At 42.8% G+C, this 24,110-nt stretch overlaps 2 protein-coding genes and 1 long non-coding RNA gene across 6 annotated transcripts in view; all 3 read left to right on the forward strand.

Annotated features, from left to right (window-relative positions):
- Positions 1–13,533: 13,533 nt before the first annotated feature.
- Positions 13,534–14,381, forward strand: LOC143538010 (uncharacterized). Its single transcript, XM_077031653.1, has one exon. The coding sequence runs from the start codon at positions 13,555–13,557 to the stop codon at positions 14,209–14,211; it is 657 nt and encodes a 218-aa protein (XP_076887768.1). The 5' UTR covers positions 13,534–13,554; the 3' UTR covers positions 14,212–14,381.
- A 2,861-nt stretch (positions 14,382–17,242) lies between these two features.
- On the forward strand, positions 17,243–22,545 carry LOC143538038 (glutamate receptor 3.6-like). 3 transcript variants are annotated; one of them, XM_077031677.1, is made up of 7 exons: positions 17,243–17,266; positions 17,683–17,992; positions 18,088–19,418; positions 19,549–19,826; positions 19,953–19,984; positions 20,947–21,353; positions 21,960–22,545. In XM_077031677.1, exons 2-7 carry the CDS (start codon positions 17,713–17,715, stop codon positions 22,392–22,394), a joined length of 2,763 nt encoding a protein of 920 aa, XP_076887792.1. In that variant the 5' UTR covers positions 17,243–17,266; positions 17,683–17,712; the 3' UTR covers positions 22,395–22,545. The 3 variants fall into 3 exon arrangements, with proteins under 3 accessions (XP_076887792.1, XP_076887791.1, XP_076887794.1); XM_077031676.1 differs by lacking the exon at positions 17,243–17,266 and adding an exon at positions 17,302–17,514; XM_077031679.1 differs by lacking the exon at positions 17,243–17,266 and having other exon boundaries at positions 17,302–17,992; positions 18,292–19,418.
- Positions 22,546–23,255: 710 nt separating this feature from the next.
- Positions 23,256–24,110, forward strand: part of LOC143538011 (uncharacterized) — a 1,208-nt gene continuing 353 nt past the window's right edge. Inside the window, exons 1-4 of one of the 2 annotated variants that reach the window (XR_013136179.1) lie at positions 23,256–23,428; positions 23,540–23,594; positions 23,697–23,764; positions 23,833–24,110. The exon at positions 23,833–24,110 is cut by the window's right edge and continues 353 nt beyond it. This is a non-coding gene — a long non-coding RNA (uncharacterized LOC143538011). Of the gene's footprint in view, positions 23,429–23,539; positions 23,595–23,696 lie in introns of both variants that reach the window. The other variant, XR_013136178.1, reaches the window with a different exon arrangement.

Here is a 24,110-nt window from a genome sequence, read left to right on the forward strand (position 1 = left end):
GATTTAACTGGGTTTTCTTCTTGTTTGTGTTACGGGATAACTCGTGCTTAAAACGTCAAAATCAGTATAGACGGTTGACATTCCGTCTCAGAAAGGCTCACTTGGATATTAGGGTTAGTTCCAAACATTGTTAAAAAAAGTATTTGGAAAAGGGAATCTTAACATGTAAAGGATAACCTGGTAAGGATCTCACAAAAAATGCTAAAGCACGCTAATTCGTTGAAGAGGAGACAATCGATGAGAATTAAGGTGTGATGTACGTTGTGTATTCCTTTGGTAATTATAATGACATTTACATTGATATTTTGAACTGACACTTGCCTAAGAAATGAACCTAACAAGACAAGACTTTGCACATATTCATTCGTTAAGCTTTTGTTAGGCAAGTAGACGGTTTATGAATACTTTACCGAACGAAACTTCGTGCATGTATTTGTTCGTTAAGGAATTGAGACTGTTTGTGTCCATTCGTTAATTTTGTAAACGGACACAAACGAACGTAATAAATTGGTTATAAATTGATCATTATTAAATGTCCATTGAAAAATTTTAAAATTACATCAACCATGGCTCATAAACTAAAAGATGTTTCAAATCAATCATGACCAACCAACAACGAAAATTGTTTTGAGAGATAAATAAATAAACACGCTTTATGCTCGTTTTTTGTTCATTCGTCAAATGAAGGAAGAACATAAACGAAATCCAAAGTAAGAATAGCAAATTAGTCATTTTATAAAAAGGCAAGAAAGAAGGAGGCTACAAACAATAAAAAAGAAATACATCACCTGCCTGCCTGAGAGAGAACACATTGGTGGGTTCCTTGGGTTTTCAATTCAAATTCAACCGCTTCGTCGGAGAGATGTACGGATCGATGGGGTAAGTTATCTCAATAATATAAATATCATCTCATCCTTTTGTTATATTATTATTAATTATTATTATTATTATTATTATTATTATGTTTTTAAGTCTCTGTTTAATTGTTGTATTATTATTGTCTATCTGAGGATTCTAATGCCCAAAAGATCAGATGTTTGATTGAAAATGTTATGATTCTGAAGAAACACTAAGTGACCCGGTGCAGATTATAGATAATCTGGGGGTTAAGTAATGTTTCCCACGAGAATGAGGTCCAACAGAGACGGTTGTTCTTCAGGGGACCTGCAAAACAAACACCGTAAGCTCGTCACTGAGAATGGGGGGGTTCCTCCTTGTGACCACCCTCCGGCGTGAGAATCAGACTAGGTTGCTCTGAATATAAGTGTATATTGAGAGATTGCTAGATAACAGGATAGCAGATGATCTTACCATTCCAAGATGTTGGAGTATTTATAGCCGAAGGTAGGTTTCCTAGAAGGTACAGCCGGCTGAATAGTATTCCTGTTCTACCAACAGTGGACTATGCACAGGCCATACTGGTTGGTGGATAGGTTACGGCCAACAGTAACTATGTCGGCTGCACTATTCCTCCAACTGTAGATTATGCACGTCCTATGTACTGTGGATTATACGCAGGCCATGCTGGTTGGTGAATAGGTTACGGCCAACAGTAACACTATTTCACCAACTGCAGGCTGCGCACGTCCTGCAGTAAGGGTTGGTGATTAGGCAGCGGCTAATAGTGACAAACAGTACTAGAGGGTGCTCCTCCTCGTACTGTTGTCGGTGAGCTGTCACCCTGTGATTGGCTCATGGGCTGTTATGATCAGATTGTCTGTCCTATCCATACCTTGGTAGGTATAGTACAGATCTTTCAGAATCATACGGACTGGCTCACTTTGGCGGGATTGTTCCCGCCTTGCTCATTCCTTCATGTGACTACTGAAGTATCTATTGTCTTGTGCGTGTAGCCCTGCTGTCTGCGGGTAGCCTTCCCTGATGGCTTGTATCCGCAACTGCGGGAACAAGCGGGGTACTTCACCATTGGGAGGCTTTCCCTGCGTGTACAGCTTGCGTACTGCGCGTAAGGTTCTATGAGCATGGTGGGTCCTGCGGAAACAGATGGCCTTTGCGCAGACGTCCCTGTTCAAGGTGAGTCTTGCGGGACCAACTGGGCTCTGCTGGGACCTACCTCTTCAAGTCCCCCTAGTCCAATGTTCTTCTCATGAATGTTTAATAAAGTGAGGTGAACTTTTGGACTTTAAGCAAGGGGTTTTGAAAAGGGTTTTTAGTTTTGAGGTTCTCCGTGGGGATTCTTCCCGCGGGTTTCCTAATGTTACTGCAAAAATTCCCGATTTTTTTGCTTGATCTTTGGGTATGATGCGGGTAGGTATGTAACCTTCTCGCAAGGCAGGAACGTTGAGTCTTACTTGTATATAGTCTCCATGAGGTTCTGGTGGTTTTCAACATAGTGATCAATTATGCTAAGACCACCAATTCCATTACGGAGTTTCAAACAATATAATTCTCGACGTTCCCGTTATGCGGGGATATTATTCCTCTATCCGCAAGCATTGCCTAGAAGATCCTTCTTGGTTTCAATTCTTTGCGGGTGCTAGGTATGTGAAGGGTTTTGCCTTAACACTGTACCCGCACCTGTCTTATAGTTATTTGATTGCCAAGGTATTCTTGGCTTCAATTCCCTGCGGGTGCTAGGTATGTGAAGGGTTTTGCCTTAACACTGTACCCGCATCCGGCTTATGGTTACTTGGTTGCCAAGGTATTCTTGGCTTCAATTCCCTGCGGGTGCTATGTATGTGAAGGATTTTGCCTTAACACTGTACCCGCATCCGTCTTATGGTTACTTGGTTGCCAAGGTAAGGGGTGTTTTCCCGCTTACTTTTGAATCTTTTTTGAATTTTGAATTTCAAAATTCGAAGAGTTGGTAGAAAGATAGGAACAGTCCAAATGTCTGAAACGTCGTGCGACGGTTTCTTCTGACTGTGTCAGGACGTGCAGGAAGTTATGGTGACGTGACATTATATGGTCATTCCAGTCTCTTTTTCAGGCGCGTGGGCGCGATTTTTTGGGCGCGTGGCCGCGAAATTACTGGCACACGTCCTGTCAACAGCTGTTGCCAGCCTGCTTTTTGCCACGTGTCATAGTTTCATTGCACCCTCAATTTCTCTCTCCTCCGCATTAAATTCACCGCATTAATTGCGATTAGTATATAAAGGGGGAGAGGCCTCTTTGTAATCCACACTTTCACCTCTCTTCTTCTTCTTAGTGATTTCCGGCAAATACTCCCCTTTTCAGGCAAGCATTTTCCCGAAATCACTTTCTTCTTTCTGCAAAATGTCTTCTCGTGATGCTGAAGCTGTAGCCGACGATAGGAGTACTGCTGGCGAGTGCCAGTGTGCTCTACCTGTCGATCAGTACCAGTACATCGTCAGGAAGTTCATGCTTGAGTCTCTCGAGCCTGAGTTTCCTGAATCCCACCAGACTGTGTACGATGCCCCCAGTGGCAAGATCGGGGTATATGCTGCATTCTTTGTGTATGGGAACCTTAGGTTTCCATTGACAAAGTTTGTGTACCGTGTCCTGGAGAGGCACGGTGTGCACCTGACCGAGGTGCATCCGATGGCGATTGCCAAGGTCCGGCACTTCGAGTGGGTGTGCCGGATTCTGGGTATTGAGCCCTACGTGGACCGCCTGATGACCTTCTATACTTGGAGGTGCGTCCAGGGGTGGTACACCCTGACAACCCGTATTAAGGGTTTGAAGATCTGCGTGACCGAGCGCAGTCTCCGATCGTGGAAGCGGGAGTTCTTCTACATCTCTGCCCTCGCCATCCCCATTGCTATGAAGTTCAAGAAGGGTCAAGCGCTTCCGAGCCTTCACGCTTCCAGCTACCAGGAGGCGGAATGGTTCGCGAAGATATCCCGGGTCCAATCTCCGGTTTACCGGTTTGCGGAGTCCGGGATGGTGCTGCTGGGGATGAGCCGGGTATGGAAGGAGGCGTCTCGGTTTCCTATCCTTCTCGAATACGGTTTGAACTCTATTCCTTATGGTATGTCTTGTCTTTCTTACTGATATTAGTTTATTTTCTAACTGTTTCTTTTCTTTCAGAGGGGAATAATTTGGAGTCGCTCCTGTTCCCGCGGGAAGCTGACAGTCCCGTGCGGGTGGGCACTCGTGCTCTGGACGACAATGAGTTGCCCATCCTGGAGCAAACGGCGGATAGGTTTGTGGAGGTCTATCCGCCGGGCCAAGAGATCCTGAGCCACCGGCGGCCAGGTAAGGAGATATTCTACCCTCAACCCCTCAATGCTGTACCCGCTGCTGGAAATCCTTACATCCTGTCTTCTTCTGAGGAATCCGCAGATGGTCCTCCCCTTGTGCGGAAGAAGAAGGCTGCCGGAGGGAAGGGAAAGGAGAAGGTGGCCTCCACGGCTGATCCGGTGCTTCTATCTGACACCGAGTCAGATAGTGAAGAGGTGGCGGGGAAGCCTGGTGGTGAGAAGACCACTGCTCCGGAGGCTACGACTGTTACCTCCGAAGCACCAATGACGACGACGGTGACCGGCGTCAAGAGACCGGCCCCATCGGGCTTGTCCCCGCCCCTTCGTACATTCAGGCTCAAGAAAACCCGTAAGTACAAATATTCTTTTTGTAGATTTATCATACTTCATAGATTAACACTTATCTTCTTGTGCAGGCGTGGATGTTGACGCATTCCAGGGTGAAGTACCGGGTAGTACCTCTCCGCCGATGACGGTAGGCTCGGTCAGCCTACCTGAGGCGTCGACCCAGGCACCTTCGCCTGCTTCCGCTGGTCTAGTTGCTCAATCTTTTGAGCCAACTGTTCCAGCCGAGATGACGTCACCGCCGGCGGTGAGTGCAATTTTTACAGCATCGTTCACCGAGCCGGCGGTTACTGTTGCTGCTGACTCTTCGGCGGCGTCTGCGGCGGACACCATGCCTCCGCCATCGACTGCGGCGGGAACCATGCCGCCTCCGCCACCGGCCTCGACGGCTGGACCTTCAGGTACGCGCGGGACTTCTCGCCGATCTTTGCTACCTTCCCATCTGCCTGACCTGTTGGATGGATTTCCCTTAGGTTCAGGTGATGGGTTCGGTGGCTATCGGCCTGTGATCGACCCTACAGGTGCGTAGGGTTCTTTTGTCCTTTATGTAATTTTTATCATCTTTTCCTAACTGCTTTGTTTCTTTTGCAGTGTCGGATTCCAATGAAGTGTATGTTCCAAGATGGAACATACGCCGAGGAACAACCCTTCGTACCCCTGTGGAGTGCGTGGACTGGGCTCGCCACGCTGCTCCTCATGGTGCGTTGGGGGAAGCCATGGCTAGCTACCAGGAGGGTAGGCTAACCAATGAGCTTCGGGTTCTCCAGGCCCGGATGCAGCCGCGCGTCGAGCTGCTTTGTCGTGAAAACGACAAGTTGAAAGCAGCTTGCGCCAAGGAAGTATCTCAAGCGCGGGCTCTTCGGGAGGAGAACCAAAAGTTGGCCGCATCTGCTGCGGAGAAGGAGAAGGCCTTCAAGGCCCTCGAGGTTGAGGTTCAAGCGCGACTCGAGGCCCGCTCCAAGGCTGCCCAAGCTGTTAACGAACAGCTTCGGCTGGCTAAGGAGACTGCGAGGAACGCAACCGAGAGGGCCACCAAGGCTGAAGCCGTTGCTGAGCCTTTACGCGTGGAGAACGAGGAGCTCAAGGCTAAATTAGAGGCTCTCCAACGTGCTCATGATGCCTTGGCAATGGAAGATGCCAAGAAACTCCAGGAGATCCTGGACCAGAGGGGCGTGCTTGATCATACCGAGAGGAAGCTTAAGGGCGTTGAAGAGGCTGCTGCAAAGGAAGTGCTACTTGCCAACCTTAACAAAAGCGAAGCCGAACGCGCCTGCACCCAAGCCCTGGTTGCCAAGGAATGGCTTCTTCGAGAAGCGTTGCCTCAGGTATTTTATCTTTAAGTCTTCACGCTTTCCTTTGTACATAGAAAAGGTGTTTGACACTTGTATTTTCTTTGTAGGTTGTGCATCGGGTCTTCTCAGAGACATCCTACGACGATGCTATGAGCGCAGCCCTCAACGCTTCTCACGAGGATGGGGAACGGGCTGGCTTTCTGCTTGGTCTAGGGTTCGTTGAGAAAGGCTTCCCGCCTTCCAACTTCCCTTTGTACAATGTTGACACTGAAGCCATATATGACCAAGCAGTAAATCAATATGCTGCCTTCCCGCATCCAGTGGTGGAGAAGGTAAATGAAATTGCTGCTGCTGATGATGGGCTTGGTGTCCTTAGAGCTTTCCTTGAACCGTCACCCTCTGCCGATGGTGCGGGTCCAAGTGGGAGTGGTCCTGAAGCATGATCCAAAAGATCCCTTTTCGCCACTAGCGTAGATATTTGCTCTTGTACTTTTGTATGCGGGTATATACCCAGCAATGTTTGTAATTTTCAACTTGATGAAATAAAGAATGTGTTTGTCCTTTTCTTTGTTTACTTTACGCATGTTTACACTTAGCAATTTCTTTAGTACTTAGATAAGTTAACTTTTTGACATGGTAAATTATAAGTTTATTTTTGCTTCCTCTTTCATGATTGTGCGGGTAGGACCGTCACTTGCACTTAGTAGGATGGCTAAACTTACATTTATCCTGCGTGGAAGTTTTCCTTATCTTTTCCCTGAAATTTTCCAAGTTTTCAGAATAAGTTAACCTTTGAACGTGGTAGATGATATGTTGAAGTTTTGCTTCCTTGTTTGTGATTGTGCGGGTAAGACCGTCACTTGCACTTACAAGGATGGCTAAACTTTACTTACATCTGACCTGCGTGTAGGTTTTCCTTAGAACTTTTTAACATTTTTAGCGTTGTGTTTATGCGGGTTTTGCCGCCTTCCACACGCAACTACTTACTTCTTCTCGCATTGGTGCGGTGAATACCGGCACATGGGAAGTTCATAAGTTAAAGGTAAGGCTATCAACACATTGTGTAAGGAGAATCATTTCCATTAGAAGTGGCTCTAGGCCTTTTCTTTACAAGTTTGGAATTGATCTACATATAACATTTGCGTAATTGAGCTCCATTCCATGTTCTTGGGATAGGAGTGCCATCGAGCCTTTCAAGCCGGTATGCGCCTTTTCCCAGGACTTCTTTGATAATGTATGGCCCTTCCCAGACCGGGGCCAGCTTTCCTGGGCGCTCTTGGTTTGAAGCCTCGTTGTTACGCAGTATGTAGTCTCCTTCATTGAAGTTGCAGAGTTTTACCCGCGTGTTGTAGTACTTTTGCATTTGTCGTTTGTAATTTTCTTCACGCACTGCGGCTAAGTCTCTGCGTTCCTCGGTTAGCATAAGGTCTAACCGTCTTTCTGCATCATTGTCTTCTGGCTGGATCAAGACCCTTGGTGAGGGTAAACCAATTTCGACTGGGATCATGGCTTCAGTGCCATAAGTGAGACTGAACGGGGTTTCCCCCGTACTGGCCTTTTTCAGCGTTCTGTTTGCCCAAAGGACGTGCGGGAGCTCGTCCACCCAGCCGGATCTGTGTTTCAAGAGTCTTTTCTTATGCCATCGACGATGCTCTTGTTTGCTCTTTCCACCTCACCATTACCTTGCGGGTGTGCCACTGAGGTAAAGGTGTGGGTGATTTGAAGTTCTTTCAGCCACTGCTGTAGCTTCTTGTCAGCAAAGTTGGTGCCGTTATCGCTCACCAGATTCTGTGGAAGTCCAAAACGACAGATAATAAATTCCCAAATAAATTTTTTGATATGTTTTGCGGTTGTTTGGGCTAAGGGTTTTGCTTCTATCCACTTGGTGAAGTAATCGATGGCTACCACTAGGAACTGAACGTTTCCTGCTGCTGTGGGAAATGGGCCTGTCACATCGATGGCCCACTTCTGAAATGGCCACGAAGAAGTGACTGGAACAAGTTCGTTCCTCGGGCGATGCGTGTTGGGTGCGTAAAGCTGGCAAGACCTGCATTTTCTAGTGTATGCCAGTGCATCCATATGCATCCCCGGCCAAAAGTATCCCGCATTGTTCAGCTTAGCCACAACAGCGCGGGGACCTGCGTGAACTCCACAGATGCCCTCGTGTACTTCCCTGAAGAGGTAGTCAGCATCTTGGTTGTTCACGCATCTTAAAAGTGTGCCAAGAAAGTTACGTCTGTAAAGGTTGTCATTGATGAGTTGATAATTCAGTGCTTTACAGCGTAGTTTTCTTGCCTGTGTTTTTGATTCTGGTAGCGTTCCTGCTGCAAGGTAATTTATTATTGGTGTCATCCATGTTTCTGTACCGGTTTGGATGACACAAATTTCCTTGTGCGGGACTGATGGTGCTTCGAGGAGTTCAATGCGGATGTCCTTTCCCAAGTGGGTAAAGGCTAGTGATGCAAGCTTGCTCAACGCATCCGCAGATTTGTTTTCGCTGCGCTTGACATGTATGACTTTACAATCATTAAAATCACGCATAAGGGTTTTTGCCTGGGCGAGGTACAGGGCCATTGTGTCGTTCACAGCCGTGTACGTCCCATTTATTTGGTTGGCCACCAGCATGGAATCCACGTGGGCTTCCAAGTTTTTCACTCCCATTTTACGCGCAATTCTCAATCCGGCCAAGAATGCTTCGTATTCGGCTTCGTTATTCGTACTTGGGAAATCCAACCGAATAGCGTAAGTATACTCTTGGCCCGCTGGGTTGGTTAATTTTAACCCTGCGCCTGAACCCTCGTTGTTGGCTGCTCCATCAGTGTAGAGTCGCCAGATATCGTTAATCTCCTGTGCTGGGGAGGGTTGAGCCTCCTCCTGGCACTCTTTCTCCCGCGTAGCGGGGACTTCTGCAATAAAATCGGCCAGGACCTGGCCTTTTATGGCTGGTCTTGGCTTGTACTTAATTGCATATTCTCCCAATTCAATTGCCCATTTGGCTAGACGTCCCGATAATTCGGGTTTGCCTAGAACGTTTGAGAGTTTGAAGTTGGTGAGAATGGTGATTGGGTGGCCCTGGAAATATCGTCTTAACCTGCGTGAAGCGTGTATAAGTGCTAAGACTAATTTTTCGAGGGTAGAGTACCGGGTTTCTACGTCTGTTAGTACACGGCTAACATAATAGATTGGCATCTGGATGCCTTTTCGTTCTGTTAGCAGTACTGCCCCGGTTGCTCTATCTGTTGCGGAAAGGTATAGGATTAACTCCTCTCCCGCTTGTGGTGCTGTAAGTGTTGGGAGTTCGATCAGGCGTGACCGAATCTCCTGAAAAGCTGCTTCCGCTTCTGGTGTCCAGCGGAAGTGCGTTTTCTTCAAGCAGTTTCTTAATGTTGACACGAAGGGAAACGACTTATCTGCATGGTTTGCCAAAAAGCGATTAAGTGCGACTAGTCGTCCATTCAGTGTCTGAGCCTGTTTGATGGTGGTAGGTGATTCCATTTTAACAATGGCTTCGACCTTTTCAGGGTTCGCTCTAAAGCCATCTTTAGTAACAATGACTCCCAAGAACTTCCCTTCTTCCATCCCAAATGAACACTTGCTCGGGTTGAGCTTCATGTTTATCTTTCTGAGCGTGTTGAAAGTTTCTTCAATGTCTTTCAACATCGCTCCTGGCTCGGGGCTTTTGATGACCAAATCATCCATATAGACTTCCAAGTTTCTCCCGATCTGGGCATGAAACTCTTTGTCCATCAGGCGTTGGTACGTGGACCCTGCGTTCTTAAGTCCGAAGGGCATCATTTTATAACAAAATGTACCATCGGGCGTCCGAAACGCGGTTTTGTCCTGGTCATCTACGGCCATGTGGATTTGATGGTACCCCTTATACGCATCCAAGAAGCATTTAAGGCGAAATGGTGCCAACGAATCCACTTTTAGATCAATTTCTGGTAACGGATAACAATCTTTGGGGCATGCTTTGTTCAAATCTTTGAAATCTATGCACATGCGCCATTGTTTGTCATTCTTCGGTACCATTACGGGATTTGCAACCCATGTTTGATATCTACTAACGCGTATGATGCCTGCGTTAAGGAGTTCCTTGACTTGGGTTCTACACGCGTTAGTTTGTTCAGGCCCCATTACTCTGCGCTTTTGTACGATTGGCGTAACAGCCGGATCGCACTTGAGCTTATGCTCCGCCTTACTTCGGGGTACACCAGTCATGTCAGCTGGTGTCCACGCAAAGATGTCAGCGTTTTTCTGCAGTAGGCGTTTGAGTAAGGTGCGGGTGGGATCAACGATTGTTGGTCCAATGGTAACGGCCTGGTCGGGGTATTTGCCATTGAAGGCCCATTTTTCCGGTTCGGTGATGGTTGGTTTGGCCATTTTTGGTTTGGGTTTAGATGAGACAGATGCGATGCATACCTGGGGAATGCCAGTGATCATCGCTATACCCTCAGCTGTTGGCCATCCCATCATGCCGTGGACCGAAGATACCACGGCGTTGAATCTTGCCATCCCGTCTCTTCCGAATAGGATGTCGTACGTGTGGTGTGGCTTTCTCATCACGACAAAATCCACGTCCTCTGTGCGTGAATGATTCCCATCGGTAAGAGTAACGGGGAAAGATAGGATACCCAGGGGGGTTTCTGTGCTGCCATCAAACCCTTCCATTGAAGCGTAGACCGTTTCCAAGCGTTCTTTGTCTTCATCATCCAGCTTGTCAAAGAACTGCCTGTACATCACCGTCGACGAAGCGCCGTTGTCAACAAGAGTGCGGGAAGTGATGTAATGCCCCAGCTGGCTTTTGATGACGATGGGGCCTTCTTTGCTGGGGCCTCCTGGCACTCGCGGGAAGCGCACCTCAGCTTCCTTCCACGCGCATGGTTCTGTCGCTCGTCTTTTTCTTCCTGCGACTTTGCCATGAACCATGTTGATGCTGATGTCGACGGGCTTTCGTCCGTTACCTCTGTACCGGTTGTCATTTCTTCCTCCCTTCCTGATTGATGCCACGAGATGTGCAAGTCTTCCATCCTTCACAAATGTCTCAACAATATCCTTCAGGGATGTGCACTCTTCAGTACCATGGCCCTTTGTCCCGTGGAAATCACAGGATTTGCTTTGATCCGCATTAGGTTTCTGCCGGATCAATGGGGCTTTTGGCCATGGCAATTTTTCCGTGGCAAATATCTCCGTGACGCTCTTTGTGAGTGGCGTCCACCGGTGTTTTCGGTTTGAAGGGTGTGTGTTGTCCCTTCCGCCAACAAGAGGGCGAGAGCTGGATGAGGTGTCAAAGTTTACCCTTGACTGCCAAATACCTAGCCGCCTCTTTTTGTTCTGCCGGGCGGTCCTAACGTTGTTTTCCCTTGTCCTCTGCGTGTAGAGGTGAGTACTCTGGGGAAGATCTCTTCCCAGCTGCTTCTCTGTCTCGGCAAAGCGCTTGGCTGCCGTCATGATGGCATCCCATGTGGATGGCATGCCGTCCTTACCCGTTAATGTGCGGATAAGCTCTGGGTACTCGGCGCCCTGGATGAAAGCGGCGCGAACGAGATCTTCGCTTACGTTGCCCAGACTCAGTTTCTTGGAGTTGAAGCGGGTGATGAAGTCTAGTAAAGATTCATCCTCCTCTCTCACGCAGTTGAGGATCGTCCACTGCTCTTCAGTATACTTCCTCTGCTGGCTGAAGTGCTGGCTGAACTTATTCTGAAAGTCCGCCCAGTCATATATGTGGTGGACCGGTAAACGATCGAACCATGCCCTGGCTGCTCCGACCAGAGTCATCTGGAACATGTAACACCACGTGGGCTCCGTCCAGTTACTGACGGTAGCCCCTGCAATGAACCTGTTCAAATGGTCGTCTGGGTCGGATAGACCATCATAAGTGCCAATGTTGGACATTTGTTTGGCACTTCTCGGGGCAATTGCTTCCGCAATGTCCCTTGCAAATTTTGACTTTCCTGCATTCGTAGCAGTTGGTCTAAAGGTTTTGGAGAAGTCACGCGGGTTTTTCTCCGCATTTGTTGGTTTAAAGGCTTCCCCAAAATTCCTTTTGGCTGGGGGTCCGTTTCCTTACGCTTCCCTTTCGCCATATGGCGAGGGTTTGCGTCGGTGTCGGACTCCCCCTCGTCATCTGAGTACTCGCCCTCGCTGTTCATAATGAGGTGTTGGCGAGTACTGCCGAATTCGTCAGCCTGTTGAACTGAACGCAAGCGTTCGTCCAATTCAGCTTGGAACTCTTTCTGACGTGCCTCGGCCCACGCCTTCACTTGATCTAGTGTTTGGCGAGGGACCCTCGTACGTTTTTCCAGCTGGGTATCGGTGAACCCCAGTGGAATATTTACTCCACTTGCCCCGGCTTGGGTAGTCGGGGTAGTGTTCGTAAGGATTGTATAACCGCCGGTGTTTCCCCCAGTTGCTGGGGTTGTTACCGGGGTTTCTTGGTCGGTTACTGGCCTTTGGACCGGAGTAACGTTAACCATTCTTCAGAAAATTCGAAAAAACTAAATTAATTCTAGCTTTTAAGCATGGATGGCGCCAATGAAGAAACACTAAGTGACCCGGTGCAGATTATAGATAATCTGGGGGTTAAGTAATGTTTCCCACGAGAATGAGGTCCAACAGAGACGGTTGTTCTTCAGGGGACCTGCAAAACAAACACCGTAAGCTCGTCACTGAGAAGGGGGGGGTTCCTCCTTGTGACCACCCTCCGGCGTGAGAATCAGACTAGGTTGCTCTGAATATAAGTGTATATTGAGAGATTGCTAGATAACAGGATAGCAGATGATCTTACCATTCCAAGATGTTGGAGTATTTATAGCCGAAGGTAGGTTTCCTAGAAGGTACAGCCGGCTGAATAGTATTCCTGTTCTACCAACAGTGGACTATGCACAGGCCATACTGGTTGGTGGATAGGTTACGGCCAACAGTAACTATGTCGGCTGCACTATTCCTCCAACTGTAGATTATGCACGTCCTATGTACTGTGGATTATACGCAGGCCATGCTGGTTGGTGAATAGGTTACGGCCAACAGTAACACTATTTCACCAACTGCAGGCTGCGCACGTCCTGCAGTAAGGGTTGGTGATTAGGCAGCGGCTAATAGTGACAAACAGTACTAGAGGGTGCTCCTCCTCGTACTGTTGTCGGTGAGCTGTCACCCTGTGATTGGCTCATGGGCTGTTATGATCAGATTGTCTGTCCTATCCATACCTTGGTAGGTATAGTACAGATCTTTCAGAATCATACGGACTGGCTCACTTTGGCGGGATTGTTCCCGCCTTGCTCATTCCTTCATGTGACTACTGAAGTATCTATTGTCTTGTGCGTGTAGCCCTGCTGTCTGCGGGTAGCCTTCCCTGATGGCTTGTATCCGCAACTGCGGGAACAAGCGGGGTACTTCACCATTGGGAGGCTTTCCCTGCGTGTACAGCTTGCGTACTGCGCGTAAGGTTCTATGAGCATGGTGGGTCCTGCGGAAACAGATGGCCTTTGCGCAGACGGACCTACCTGGGCTCTGCTGGGACCAACTGTTCAAGGTGAGTCTTGCGGGACCAACTGGGCTCTGCTGGGACCTACCTCTTCAGATTCTTATTTAAGTTATAAGGAAACACGGGCTTGGATGGTCTGATATAATTAAATTAAATTGGGGATTTTTTTTTGTTTTTGGTTAGGCATGGTATGAATTATAGGGGGGAAATGTATGGGTACTTATCGGAGGGCTCAAAGCGACCAAGAATGACGGAATCCAATCTCTACCTCGCAGACGCTGGATTCCCCATCGTCCGCCTGCGTGGCCTCCCGTTCACCTGCACGGACGGTGACATCTTCAAGTTCTTCACCGGCCTCGAGATTGTTGACGTCCTCATGGTCAACAAAACCGGCAGGTTTTCCGGTGAGGCCTTTTTCGTCTTCTCCAGGCCTGTGCAGGCGGACATCGCCGTGCAAAAAGACCGCCACAACATGGGGAGGAGGTATGTTGAAGTTTTCAAGTGCAACAAACACGACTATTATAATGCGGTGGCGGCTGAGTCTGGGTATGACATCGGCCATTATGATAACAGTCCCCCGCGCTCTCGCTCAAAGAAAGTCAGAGACAAGGATCGGACGGAGTACACTGAGATACTCAAGTTAAGAGGGTTACCCTTCACGGTGACAAAGGCTGATATTGCTCAGTTTTTTAAGGATTTTCATGTTGCAGAGGACAAAGTGCATATTGCTTGTAGGCCCGATGGGAAGGTGACGGGAGAGGCGTATGTGGCATTTGAGTCTGCTGAGGTGGCGAAGCAAGCCATGTGTAAAGATAGGATGACGATCGGGACACGTTATGTGGAGCTGTTTCCTTCGACTCCGGATGAAGCCAGGCGAGCCGAGTCAAGTTCTAGGCAGGAATGATATGATTGGCTCCGCCGGATCAAGTTTTGTCTGTGTGCTGTATCTTAGTTTATGTTTTTTATACATTGATTGATGATGTGCTCAGTCACTTGTTATGGTGTATTACTTTTATTTTTTAAATACTGGGCAACATTTTTAATGTGCTTGTTTAGTTATTGAAGCTGGGTTTCTACAAATTGTGTAGGTTTCTTTTTCATTTATTCCTTATTTCATTTCACCATAGAATAAAGTTTAACAAAAGAATTGCATGTTTGCTTGAAAGTTTGTGACACAAGAGGTATAGAATGGCAGCTTTCAGGGCTGTCTTTTAGGCATGGCAGGGTAGTCGACGGCCACATGCCCGACACCCCGCTAGGCCCGAAATATTTTTTTTTCAAAAGAAAATTATATATAATTTTTTTTTAAAAAGAAAAATATTTCGGTTGGTCTAATGGTAAAGGGGTATGACATCTAACAAAAAGGTTGTAGGTTCTAGTCTTATTTGAGACAATTTTAAGCTTATTTTTATAAAAAAGTTTTTTACACAACTTAAATCATAATCAAATAAGCTCATTTATAATTAAATTGTTTAAACCCAACAAAATGTATCTTTTACTTGAGGCCCAAAAAAAAGTTCACCTTTAGAGATGTTCAAAACGGTTTGGGACTAGGAACCGGAACCGGTTCCTAACCGGTTCCTATATTCAAAACCACCTTTTAAACCGGTTCCAGGCTCGAACCGGTTAGGGAACCGAACCGGTTCTCCCACCCTCGGACCCCTAACCTATTTAACCGGTTCTTACCGGTTCCTAACCCGGTTCCTTACCGTAACCGGTCAAAAAACGGCTATTTTTGACCCCAACGGTCAAAAAACGGCCAAAAAAAACGGTTAGGAACCGGTTCCGGTTCCAGAACCGGTTCCGGTTCCTACCCGCCCCCACTCAGAAATGCAAGAACCGGTCACGGATCATCGGGTTGAATCAGATAGGGTCCGGTTCCTACAAAAAACGGGTAGGAACCGGTTCGGGTCCACCGGTTCGGTTCCAGGAACCGGTTTTGTTGATCATCTCTATTCACCTTTGGCCCAAAATTTTTTTCGTCTTTTCGGAGCCGGCCCTGGCAGCTTGTATGCCAGCGCTCAGCGATGCGCATTCTTGTGCCGACTTGCGTATGATAATGGTTCTAGTCTTATACTCGTCAGTGCAGTGGTCTAATGAAAAACGAACTGATAATCAAACCGACCACCTTTGCCTTTAGAAGAATACAACACTTTGTTTCCCACATCGCCTTCTTCCTTTCACGCATCATGCATTATAAAATCAAGCTTGAACACTTGGTTTGTCACATACTACCATTATCAAATCACACACTCGCGTGCATGGCTACTCTTCACTCGATAAACTTACCGCTAAATTTGTGTAATCGTCATTAAAATTTTTTGATGACCAATTTTATTCTAACTAACCAAAATAGGCTATTGATATTTATCTGTTTATGATTTGACATAAGTTTGAAGAAATGCGGATGCTACTTAGGTTGGTGGACTTGGGGTGCTAACAAAGATTAAGGGGGTGATTGAAAGGTTTATTCTTTACTGTGGGTAGGGCTGTTCACGAGCCGAACCGAGCGAAGGCTTGCTTGTTGCTTGGCTCGTTTACAACCGAACCGAACCAAACGGCTGAAATTCAAACCAAGCGAAAACCGAAACGAGCCAAAATTGTATCGAGCATTTTTCGATCGAACATTGAGCGATTTCGAGCATTATTTATTTCTTTTTCACTTTAAAATTTTCAGTAAGAAACAAATTTGAATGTTGTAAATTATATATTTTATAAATAAATTGGTAGTTTTTAGACAAACGTGTAATATGTTGTAAATTTTTATTGAAAATAAGTTTGAAGTGAGATATAATGATCATGTAAACAAGCTTCTAGTATTCTAAAAACTTGAATCGAGCAAATAAAACTATAAAATTGACGGAATATGAAAATTTTAAAGGGATAAACATAATTGTAGGCTTATATTTATGTGTTTTGTCTGTATATTTATATATTTGTTCATATATAAAATAATTAAAAATATTCGAGCTGAACGCAAACCTTTGCTCATTGCTTGGCTCGTTTACAAACCGAACCGAGCAGAGCGGCTCGTTTTAACGAACGAGCAATTTCCGAGCGAGCGAGTTCGACAAGTTTAAATGTTAGTTACACATGTGTAAAAAGTCGAGTCGGTGTGTAAAAAAATACCGTAATTTTTTTTACGTTACTTACACTTACATATTACATATGTGCAAAAAATAATTCAAAAATTTTTATTGTTACGTTGGGTTCTATCGAGTTCTTAAAACTCAAAGTGCTTCTCAAAAGAAATCAATCATATATATATATATATGGTGAGGTAGCTAAGAGAACTTTTTGAAATTGAAAACTTTAAGAATCATTTTTAGCCAGAAAAAAACCTTTAAAAGATTAAAAAAAAAAAAAAACCGAAATTTTCAAAAAAGTAAAACAAAAATTTGTCCGCTAGTGAGTCCATAGTTAAAAGCTTTTAAAAATTTTAGTTTGAATTTTAGTATTTGAAGGGGAAGACATTACCTATTTACACATCACATGATTAACACCAATATCACTTAACTGATGATGATGATAAAATCGATGACCGTTAGTCAAAAGAACTTAAATAAAGATAATTTATTATATAAAGGACAATGATGGAACTTTTTAAAGAACTCATCTATAATTTGACCATGTTTATTAAACAAAATTTGTTATTTAGTAAAGAAAAAAAAACTTATACTGGATTAATAAATTATTTGGATTATATTTTCTGATTTTGAAAAGGATAAAAAGGCACCATGAAATGACCAAACATGTGACTAGAAAATAGAAACTCTCAACTGCATGTGTCTATATCACACAAGGCAATTGTCACTACAAAGTGGGAACTTTCTCTACACCATTCACTCAAGACATGTGAACCAAATGGACATTTGTTTTCTGAAAACCAAATCACTAATTTTTATACCATAAATCATACCTTTTCTCCAGTTTTAGCGAAACTGCTTCTCCTCTTCTCTGTAATATCTCTCTCTCTCTCTCTCTATAAATATATATATATATATACACACACATTAATCTATACATATATGCATGTATATACTACATGAGTATATAGGAAAAAACTATGATCTTTTTAACATTTTTGGAGACTTTTTTGAGGCGTTTTCGTTGTCTTTTGATATCTTCTGTTGATGTATCATTTACCCCTCATTATGTTGTAGATTTCTAATTTACTTTTTAACTATATTTTGAAGTTGATCACAAGGTGTGTTTGATGTTTTGCTTAAGTGAGCTTTCAAAGTTTTGTTCTTTAAACTATCAACTAGTAAAGTTGTAAACTTAGATATCCAAAAGTTTAATATTAAACCATGTGTCTATAGAAAAGTTATGCTAGGATCTAATACTTTCCATTATTTTTTCTTTTGCATAACAGGTTATACGAAGACCGACTTTTATAAGAGAAATGTCAAAGAGTTTAGTTTGGGCATTGGTGGTTTTGATGGTTAATTTCAGTGGATGTTTTGCCGATCAAGGAATTAATAACACTACTGTTTCTAGTAGACCTGATGTCGTAAATATTGCATCCATTTTGACATTTGATTCCATTATTGGGAAAGTGGCAAAGATAGCTTTACAGGCTGCAATTGAAGATGTCAATAATGATCCAACTATTCTCAATGGAACCAAGTTGAAAATAACTCTTCATGACTCTAATTACAGCGGGTTCCTGAGTATGACGGAGGGTAAATCTTTTTAAACATTTTCTTTTGTTTAAATATTTGTATCTTTGCTTATAATCTAGGGGGGGGGGGGGGCGTGTATTTGTTTCTGTTAACAGCTTTACAAGTCATGGAGTCGGAAACCGTGGCCTTAATTGGCCCCCAAAGCTCGGTTTTAGCTCACGTGATATCCCACGTGGCGAATGAGCTTCAAGTTCCATTATTATCTTTCACAGCCACCGACCCGACATTATCTTCGCTTCAATATCCGTTCTTCGTGCGCACAACTCACAGTGATCGGTATCAAATGGCTGCCATTGCAGATATTATCAGGTACTACGAATGGAGACAAGTGATAGCAATCTACTTGGACGATGATCATGGTAGAAATGGGATAGTTTCATTGGGAGATCAATTAGCAGCTAGAGGATGTAAGATTTCCCATAAAGCACCTATCACACCACTAGCCACCAAAACAGACATAAGTAATGTTTTGGTTCAAGTTGCTTTAATGGAGTCAAGAGTTCTTGTCGTGCACACTTATGCTAATTGGGGATTAGATATTCTTGAAGTGGCTAAAACTCTTGATATGTTAGATAATGGGTATGTTTGGATCGCTACAAATTGGCTCTCAACGGTTATTGATATTAGTTCGCCGCTTCCTTTAAAGACGGTAGACGTTATGCAAGGGTTTATTACATTAAAGTCATACACAAAAAATACAAATTTGACAAAAAAGTTTGCTTCCGAGTGGCGAAACTTAACCACACTTGGGTTAAGTAGTTACTGTTTATACGCGTACGACACTGTCTGGCTGCTTGCGCGTGCACTTGATGCTTACTTTGATCGGGGTGGGAACATTTCATTTTCAAAAGATCTTCTGTTACAAGGGGCAAAAGGGGATATCTTGACTCTTGATTCTTTAAGTATCTTTAATGGTGGGAAGTTATTGCTTCAAGATATTTTGAATGTTAAGATGAAAGGACTAACAGGAGTTGTTGAGTTTAATTCTGATAAAGATTTGTTTTTTCCTGCATATGAAGTTCTTAATGTGATTGGAACCGGTGTTAGGAGAATCGGGTATTGGTCAAACTTTTTGGGCTTGTCAACTATTAGTCCGGAAACAGTCAACATGAATCCACCTCACCGAACACGTGCTTCTGAGGCATTACACACTGTGATTTGGCCAGGCCAAACAATTCAAAAACCGCGTGGATGGGTGTTCCCTGAGAATGGGAAACAGATGATAATCGGTGTTCCAAATCGAGTCAGTTTTACAGAATTTGTGGGACAATCAAAGGAAACTGGTGCATTTAATGGCTACTGTATTGATGTTTTCACTGCTGCTCTAAACTTACTGCCATATGCTGTTCCTTATAAGTTTCAATCATATGGAGACAGAGTCAAGAACCCGAGTAACACGAAGCTCGTGAGCTTGATAAATGATGGTGTGAGTATTTCCTTTTAGTTTGTAAGATCATTCAATAAAAAGTAGAGATGCAATTTCACATTATTTTTGCTCATGAATAGGTAGTTTTTCTTGTGGAAACTTTCTTAAAATCCTATAAAATATAATGCAGGTTTATGATGCAGTGGTGGGAGACATTGCTATAACTACCAACCGGACACGGATAGCAGACTTTTCACAACCGTTCATTGAATCTGGGCTTGTTGTAGTGGCACCAGTATGGAGGTCAAACTCTAGTACTTGGGCTTTTCTTAGACCGTTCTCTCCTTCAATGTGGTGCGTATCAGGAATCTTTTTCATAGTTGTGGGAGCCGTTGTTTGGACACTAGAACATCGTATAAATGATGAATTTCGTGGTCCTCCTAAAAAACAGGTTGTCACAGTTCTATGGTAAGTATCTTCTATTTTTGTTCCACATACTAGTTTTCTAATGTTCAAATTAACAGATTATGCACATCTAAAGACATGATCACATCCTTGTCTCTCATAACTAGAATTTCCTTTCCTTGCTTGCAGGTTTAGCTTTTCAACTTTGTTTTCCTCCCACAGTAAGCATTTCTTTTCATTTTTATAAAAAAGTTATTTCTTGACCGCGATATCAAAACATATTTGACTTAACTAATCAACATGATCCATGACATGAAGCTTCTTTTCAAGAATGTAACATAATGTTGTATTTGGGTCTACATGAGTCGGTTTGGGTCGATTTTGTGCTCAAACTGAACCAAAAGTGGCTTAAATAAACGAACTTAGAGCCTGAAACTTTGGCCCTTAGTTTCTTTTGTTAAATAATGATTAATTGATTATTACACATTTGGGCTACACCATTTATTATTTTTTTATAAAATACGTGACATTCAATAATATAAAATTACAATCCATAAAACTTAGTAACAAAAGTTGTTTATTTTTGTTTTTTTTCTGGTTTTTACTAGTTTGGTTATATTGTTGGACGTAATTTCAGGCTCCAAGTCACAGGTCGGTGAACTTGAGGGACCAATAGTGACAAGTCAGTCATAGTTGGTTATGTTTCCTAATTATTTTGCCATTATAATTGGTAATGTCTTGGCTAACAAGTTGGGTTAGTCTATATTTATTGTTAGACATTAAAAAACTCGAGATGTAACCAACTTAGGGTTCATCTAGAGACACACGAGTTGCAACTGAGTTAGGGTTTATCAAGAGTCAAACCGAGTTAGAGTTTGAGAGATTGTAATCAGTTTTTGAGTTATTATATATTTTCTAATTAATAAATGGGAGTTATTCGTTTAGTTCATTTTGGACTATCGATCGGGACTTGATATATAACTCGGTTCGGTTTTATAGTTATGTTTGGGTTTTTCGGTTTTTGTTACTGCAAAACCAAAAGCGAACTGGATTTTCGGTTTTTGAAAATACATAAAAGCAAAATGTCGGTTTTGGGTTGGGTTTGGTTATTTCAGTTATGGGTAACTTATTTTGGTTTTATGCACACCCCTATGTTGTATGATCTTGATCATGGTGTATGCAGGAGAAAACACGCTGAGCACTCTCGGTCGAATGGTTCTAATTCTATGGTTATTTGTGGTTCTGATAATAAACTCAAGCTATACAGCTAGTTTAACCTCAATCCTGACTGTTGAAAAACTTTACTCACCTATTAAAGGAATTGATAGTTTAATGGCAAGCAAAGATCCCATTGGGTACCAAGAAAACTCATTCATACGTAACTATCTTATAGCTGAATATGGTATTCATAAAGATCGGCTGATTCCTCTATCATTGCCTGAAGACTTTGAAAAAGCCTTGAAAAATGGCCCCAATCATGGAGGTGTTGCTGCAGTTGTTGATGAGCGCGCGTACGTTGAGCTGTTTCTTTCAACCCGGTGTGATTTCAGCATTGTTGGCCAAGAATTTACCAAAAATGGATGGGGATTTGTAAGTACAAAGTTTTTGTTAATACATAATGCATTTTTAGTAAAATGATCATTCTTACAACTTAAATACTAACAAAGATGGTTTGAAAAGTTAACCACCCTATTAACATTTGGTACCTTTGACTTTTGTAGTTATATATAAACTGTAGGTTCACATAGAGTTCATGATTAACTAGTACATGTAAAGATATTGTAGTTTTTCTTTTCAGTAAAAGTCAACCTTGACTTCTGAAGTTATCTGATTTTGCTTTCTATGAGTCCTAATAACTTTGACTTTTATGGTCAAGCATATAACTTCAAATCCTTGCATGAATTTTTTTAGTAAAACGCTAGCTGTGAAACATATAGGATTTCTTTATTCAACCAAAAAAACTTGAATTTTACTTTATCTTTACCTATGCATTACTTGTTGCTAACTTTGACTTTAGGGTCGAATGCATGAGTTTCAACATCAGACTTTTCCACGATTATTAACAACAAGCTACTTTTAAAAATTATATTCTAGACTTGAATCATATCAAAATCAAGTCTTGGACATTGTAAGTCAAGCATTCTCTTTCTGCACAGAAAGTCAAGCTTAAATCTTTCCAATCTTATTTCATCACAGGCCTTCCCACGGGACTCTCCTTTAACAGCTGACATATCAACAGCAATTCTTAAACTATCAGAAAACGGTGATCTGCAACGGATCCACGACAAATGGTTACTAAGAAGCGCATGCAGCTCCCAAGGAACAAAATTTGAAGTGGATCAACTCGACTTAGCAAGCTTTCAAGGCCTGTTTTTTATATGTGGATTAGCTTGTTTTCTTGCAATTATCATATACATTGCAGCAACAATTCGTGAATTTTACAAGCAATATCCAGCTGTTTCTGAGTCAACCGGGAGAAGCGTCCAATCAGGGCCCCTTAAAACATTCATATCGTTTGTTGATGAAAAAGAAGAGACAACAAAAGCCCGGTCAAAGAGAAAGTATTCGGAAGGAAGTTCAAGCAGGACTTATGCAGATAATAGCAGCAGCAGCATAGATTTGTCCAAATGATCAACATGTGTTGTAATGTCAGTCAAATGTGTTACTATAGCAAATAGCAAGTTATCATATTTAGATTAATTAATCTTAGGTTGTGTAGGTGATCCAAACCCTAGAGATGTTACTTTATATTGCATAAATTGGCATAGATTTGAATTAGATCATATATGTTCAAGTTACATAAGTAATGCCTTAAAAGAATGAGCTAAATTGGGTCTCATTGATAATCTGTACAATTTCCAAGTGGTATAAATATCCATTAACTCTGATATATATTAACATAAATTGGTATATTTGAATTAGATCATATATGTTTGCTCTACATTTTCCTAATTTTCATGGTTAAGCCCCTATAACCAAACCGAACCGAGTTTGCACACCCCTAAATTACACGAATATTTCTTAAATTTATATATATTCTACATTTTTCTAAAATGATATATATGATCGAAATACTTTGTAACATGTAATATTGATGTGTTCTTAAATGGAGAACGGTCTATTTTTCGCGTTAAATCACAACACGTACTAACACGTTAGTGTATTATATAATATATTATTCCCGTAAACCGTAACCGGCATTTTGATGCATATCAACCATCAGATAATTCTTAAGTTAAATCCTGAGCGTTCAAACTCGACATTTTCTTCTAGAAGGAGCGGTTCTACAATCTCTTTCATACGCTCTGGTCCTCCCCAACCAACCCCCTGCCTATATGATATGAAGGATGCAGTTGCAACCGGGGAGATGATGACTCTTTCAAATTAGTTTAATCATCAATATGGTAAGTTTTTCATTTCAATTTTATGATGTCAAATATAAGATAATCAACCCCGAAACTATGGATTATTGATTAACTTTTGCATCTCGATTTCATCATTCACAGAACCCTAGCCCTAATTTCCATCGTCTCAACTGTATTGGCAATACCAATCCAAGACGGTAAGCACCAGAGGCCCTCGAATTCGGTATGGGATTACTCAATAACTCTGAATTGATCTCCAATGACCAATATTTCATCAATTTCATTGCGTAATTGTTAAAGGTTCGTTCAATTAACTCTGTTATTGTTTTAACTTAATCACATGACTATATATTTAGCTATTCGTCAGTTGGGTTTGAATTCCTTTTGATCCATTGATTGTTCTGTACACAGTAGAGTCAGCCAAAGATTGATGTTGGAATTAAAACTTGATGGAGATCAATATGTTGTAAGTCAAACATCCTCATTAGGAAAAGGTTATTTTTGTGTCATACGTATGAAAATCTTATGTTGTCATAAACTGTTGATTTATGTTCTTTTATTTGTGCAGGCTGTATTTGAGAATAGCTTAGTTGAACATCACATTGCTCTACCTCCTTGCACATATACTCTATAAAGGTATTTCTGTTAAAAATCCTTTTTGCCATCTATTATTTATTAACTACAACTATTTCTATTTTATACAGGGCACTGTTTTGGTGCTCAAATTTCAAGTTGTAAAGAAGAAATTTACCATGCTTCAGGTATTCTATCCTTTTTTGTAATAAAACGATCAACATTCTTAAGCTGTGGTGATTTGTAGGTTTTGCTTGGAGACATGGGAAATTAAGTTTGGTTTTGTGGTTAGTTAAGGCCAATTTCTAGAATTCCATGTTGGTTGGCACCATTTGAAGAACAGCAATGACTGGTTAAGGGATTTGGGTGCTACTACTGCCCAAGCTATGTTGGCTGCTGGCTGTTGCTG

This window comes from Bidens hawaiensis, unplaced genomic scaffold (genome assembly GCF_021521415.1).
Source record: "Bidens hawaiensis isolate Kalapana, Puna unplaced genomic scaffold, B.hawaiensis_p1.1 tig00011466_1, whole genome shotgun sequence".
NCBI classification, from domain to species: Eukaryota; Viridiplantae; Streptophyta; class Magnoliopsida; order Asterales; family Asteraceae; genus Bidens; species Bidens hawaiensis.

Bases quoted from the DNA above. Each gene is read 5' to 3' on its own strand.
- LOC143538010 (XM_077031653.1), top strand. From the start codon at position 13,555: ATGACGGAATCCAATCTCTACCTCGCAGACGCTGGATTCCCCATCGTC.
- LOC143538038 (XM_077031677.1), top strand. From the start codon at position 17,713: ATGTCAAAGAGTTTAGTTTGGGCATTGGTGGTTTTGATGGTTAATTTC. The intron at 19,419-19,548 runs GTGAGTATTTCC...AATATAATGCAG, and splicing joins TGAGCTTGATAAATGATGGT to GTTTATGATGCAGTGGTGGG. The intron at 19,827-19,952 runs GTAAGTATCTTC...CCTTGCTTGCAG, and splicing joins CAGGTTGTCACAGTTCTATG to GTTTAGCTTTTCAACTTTGT.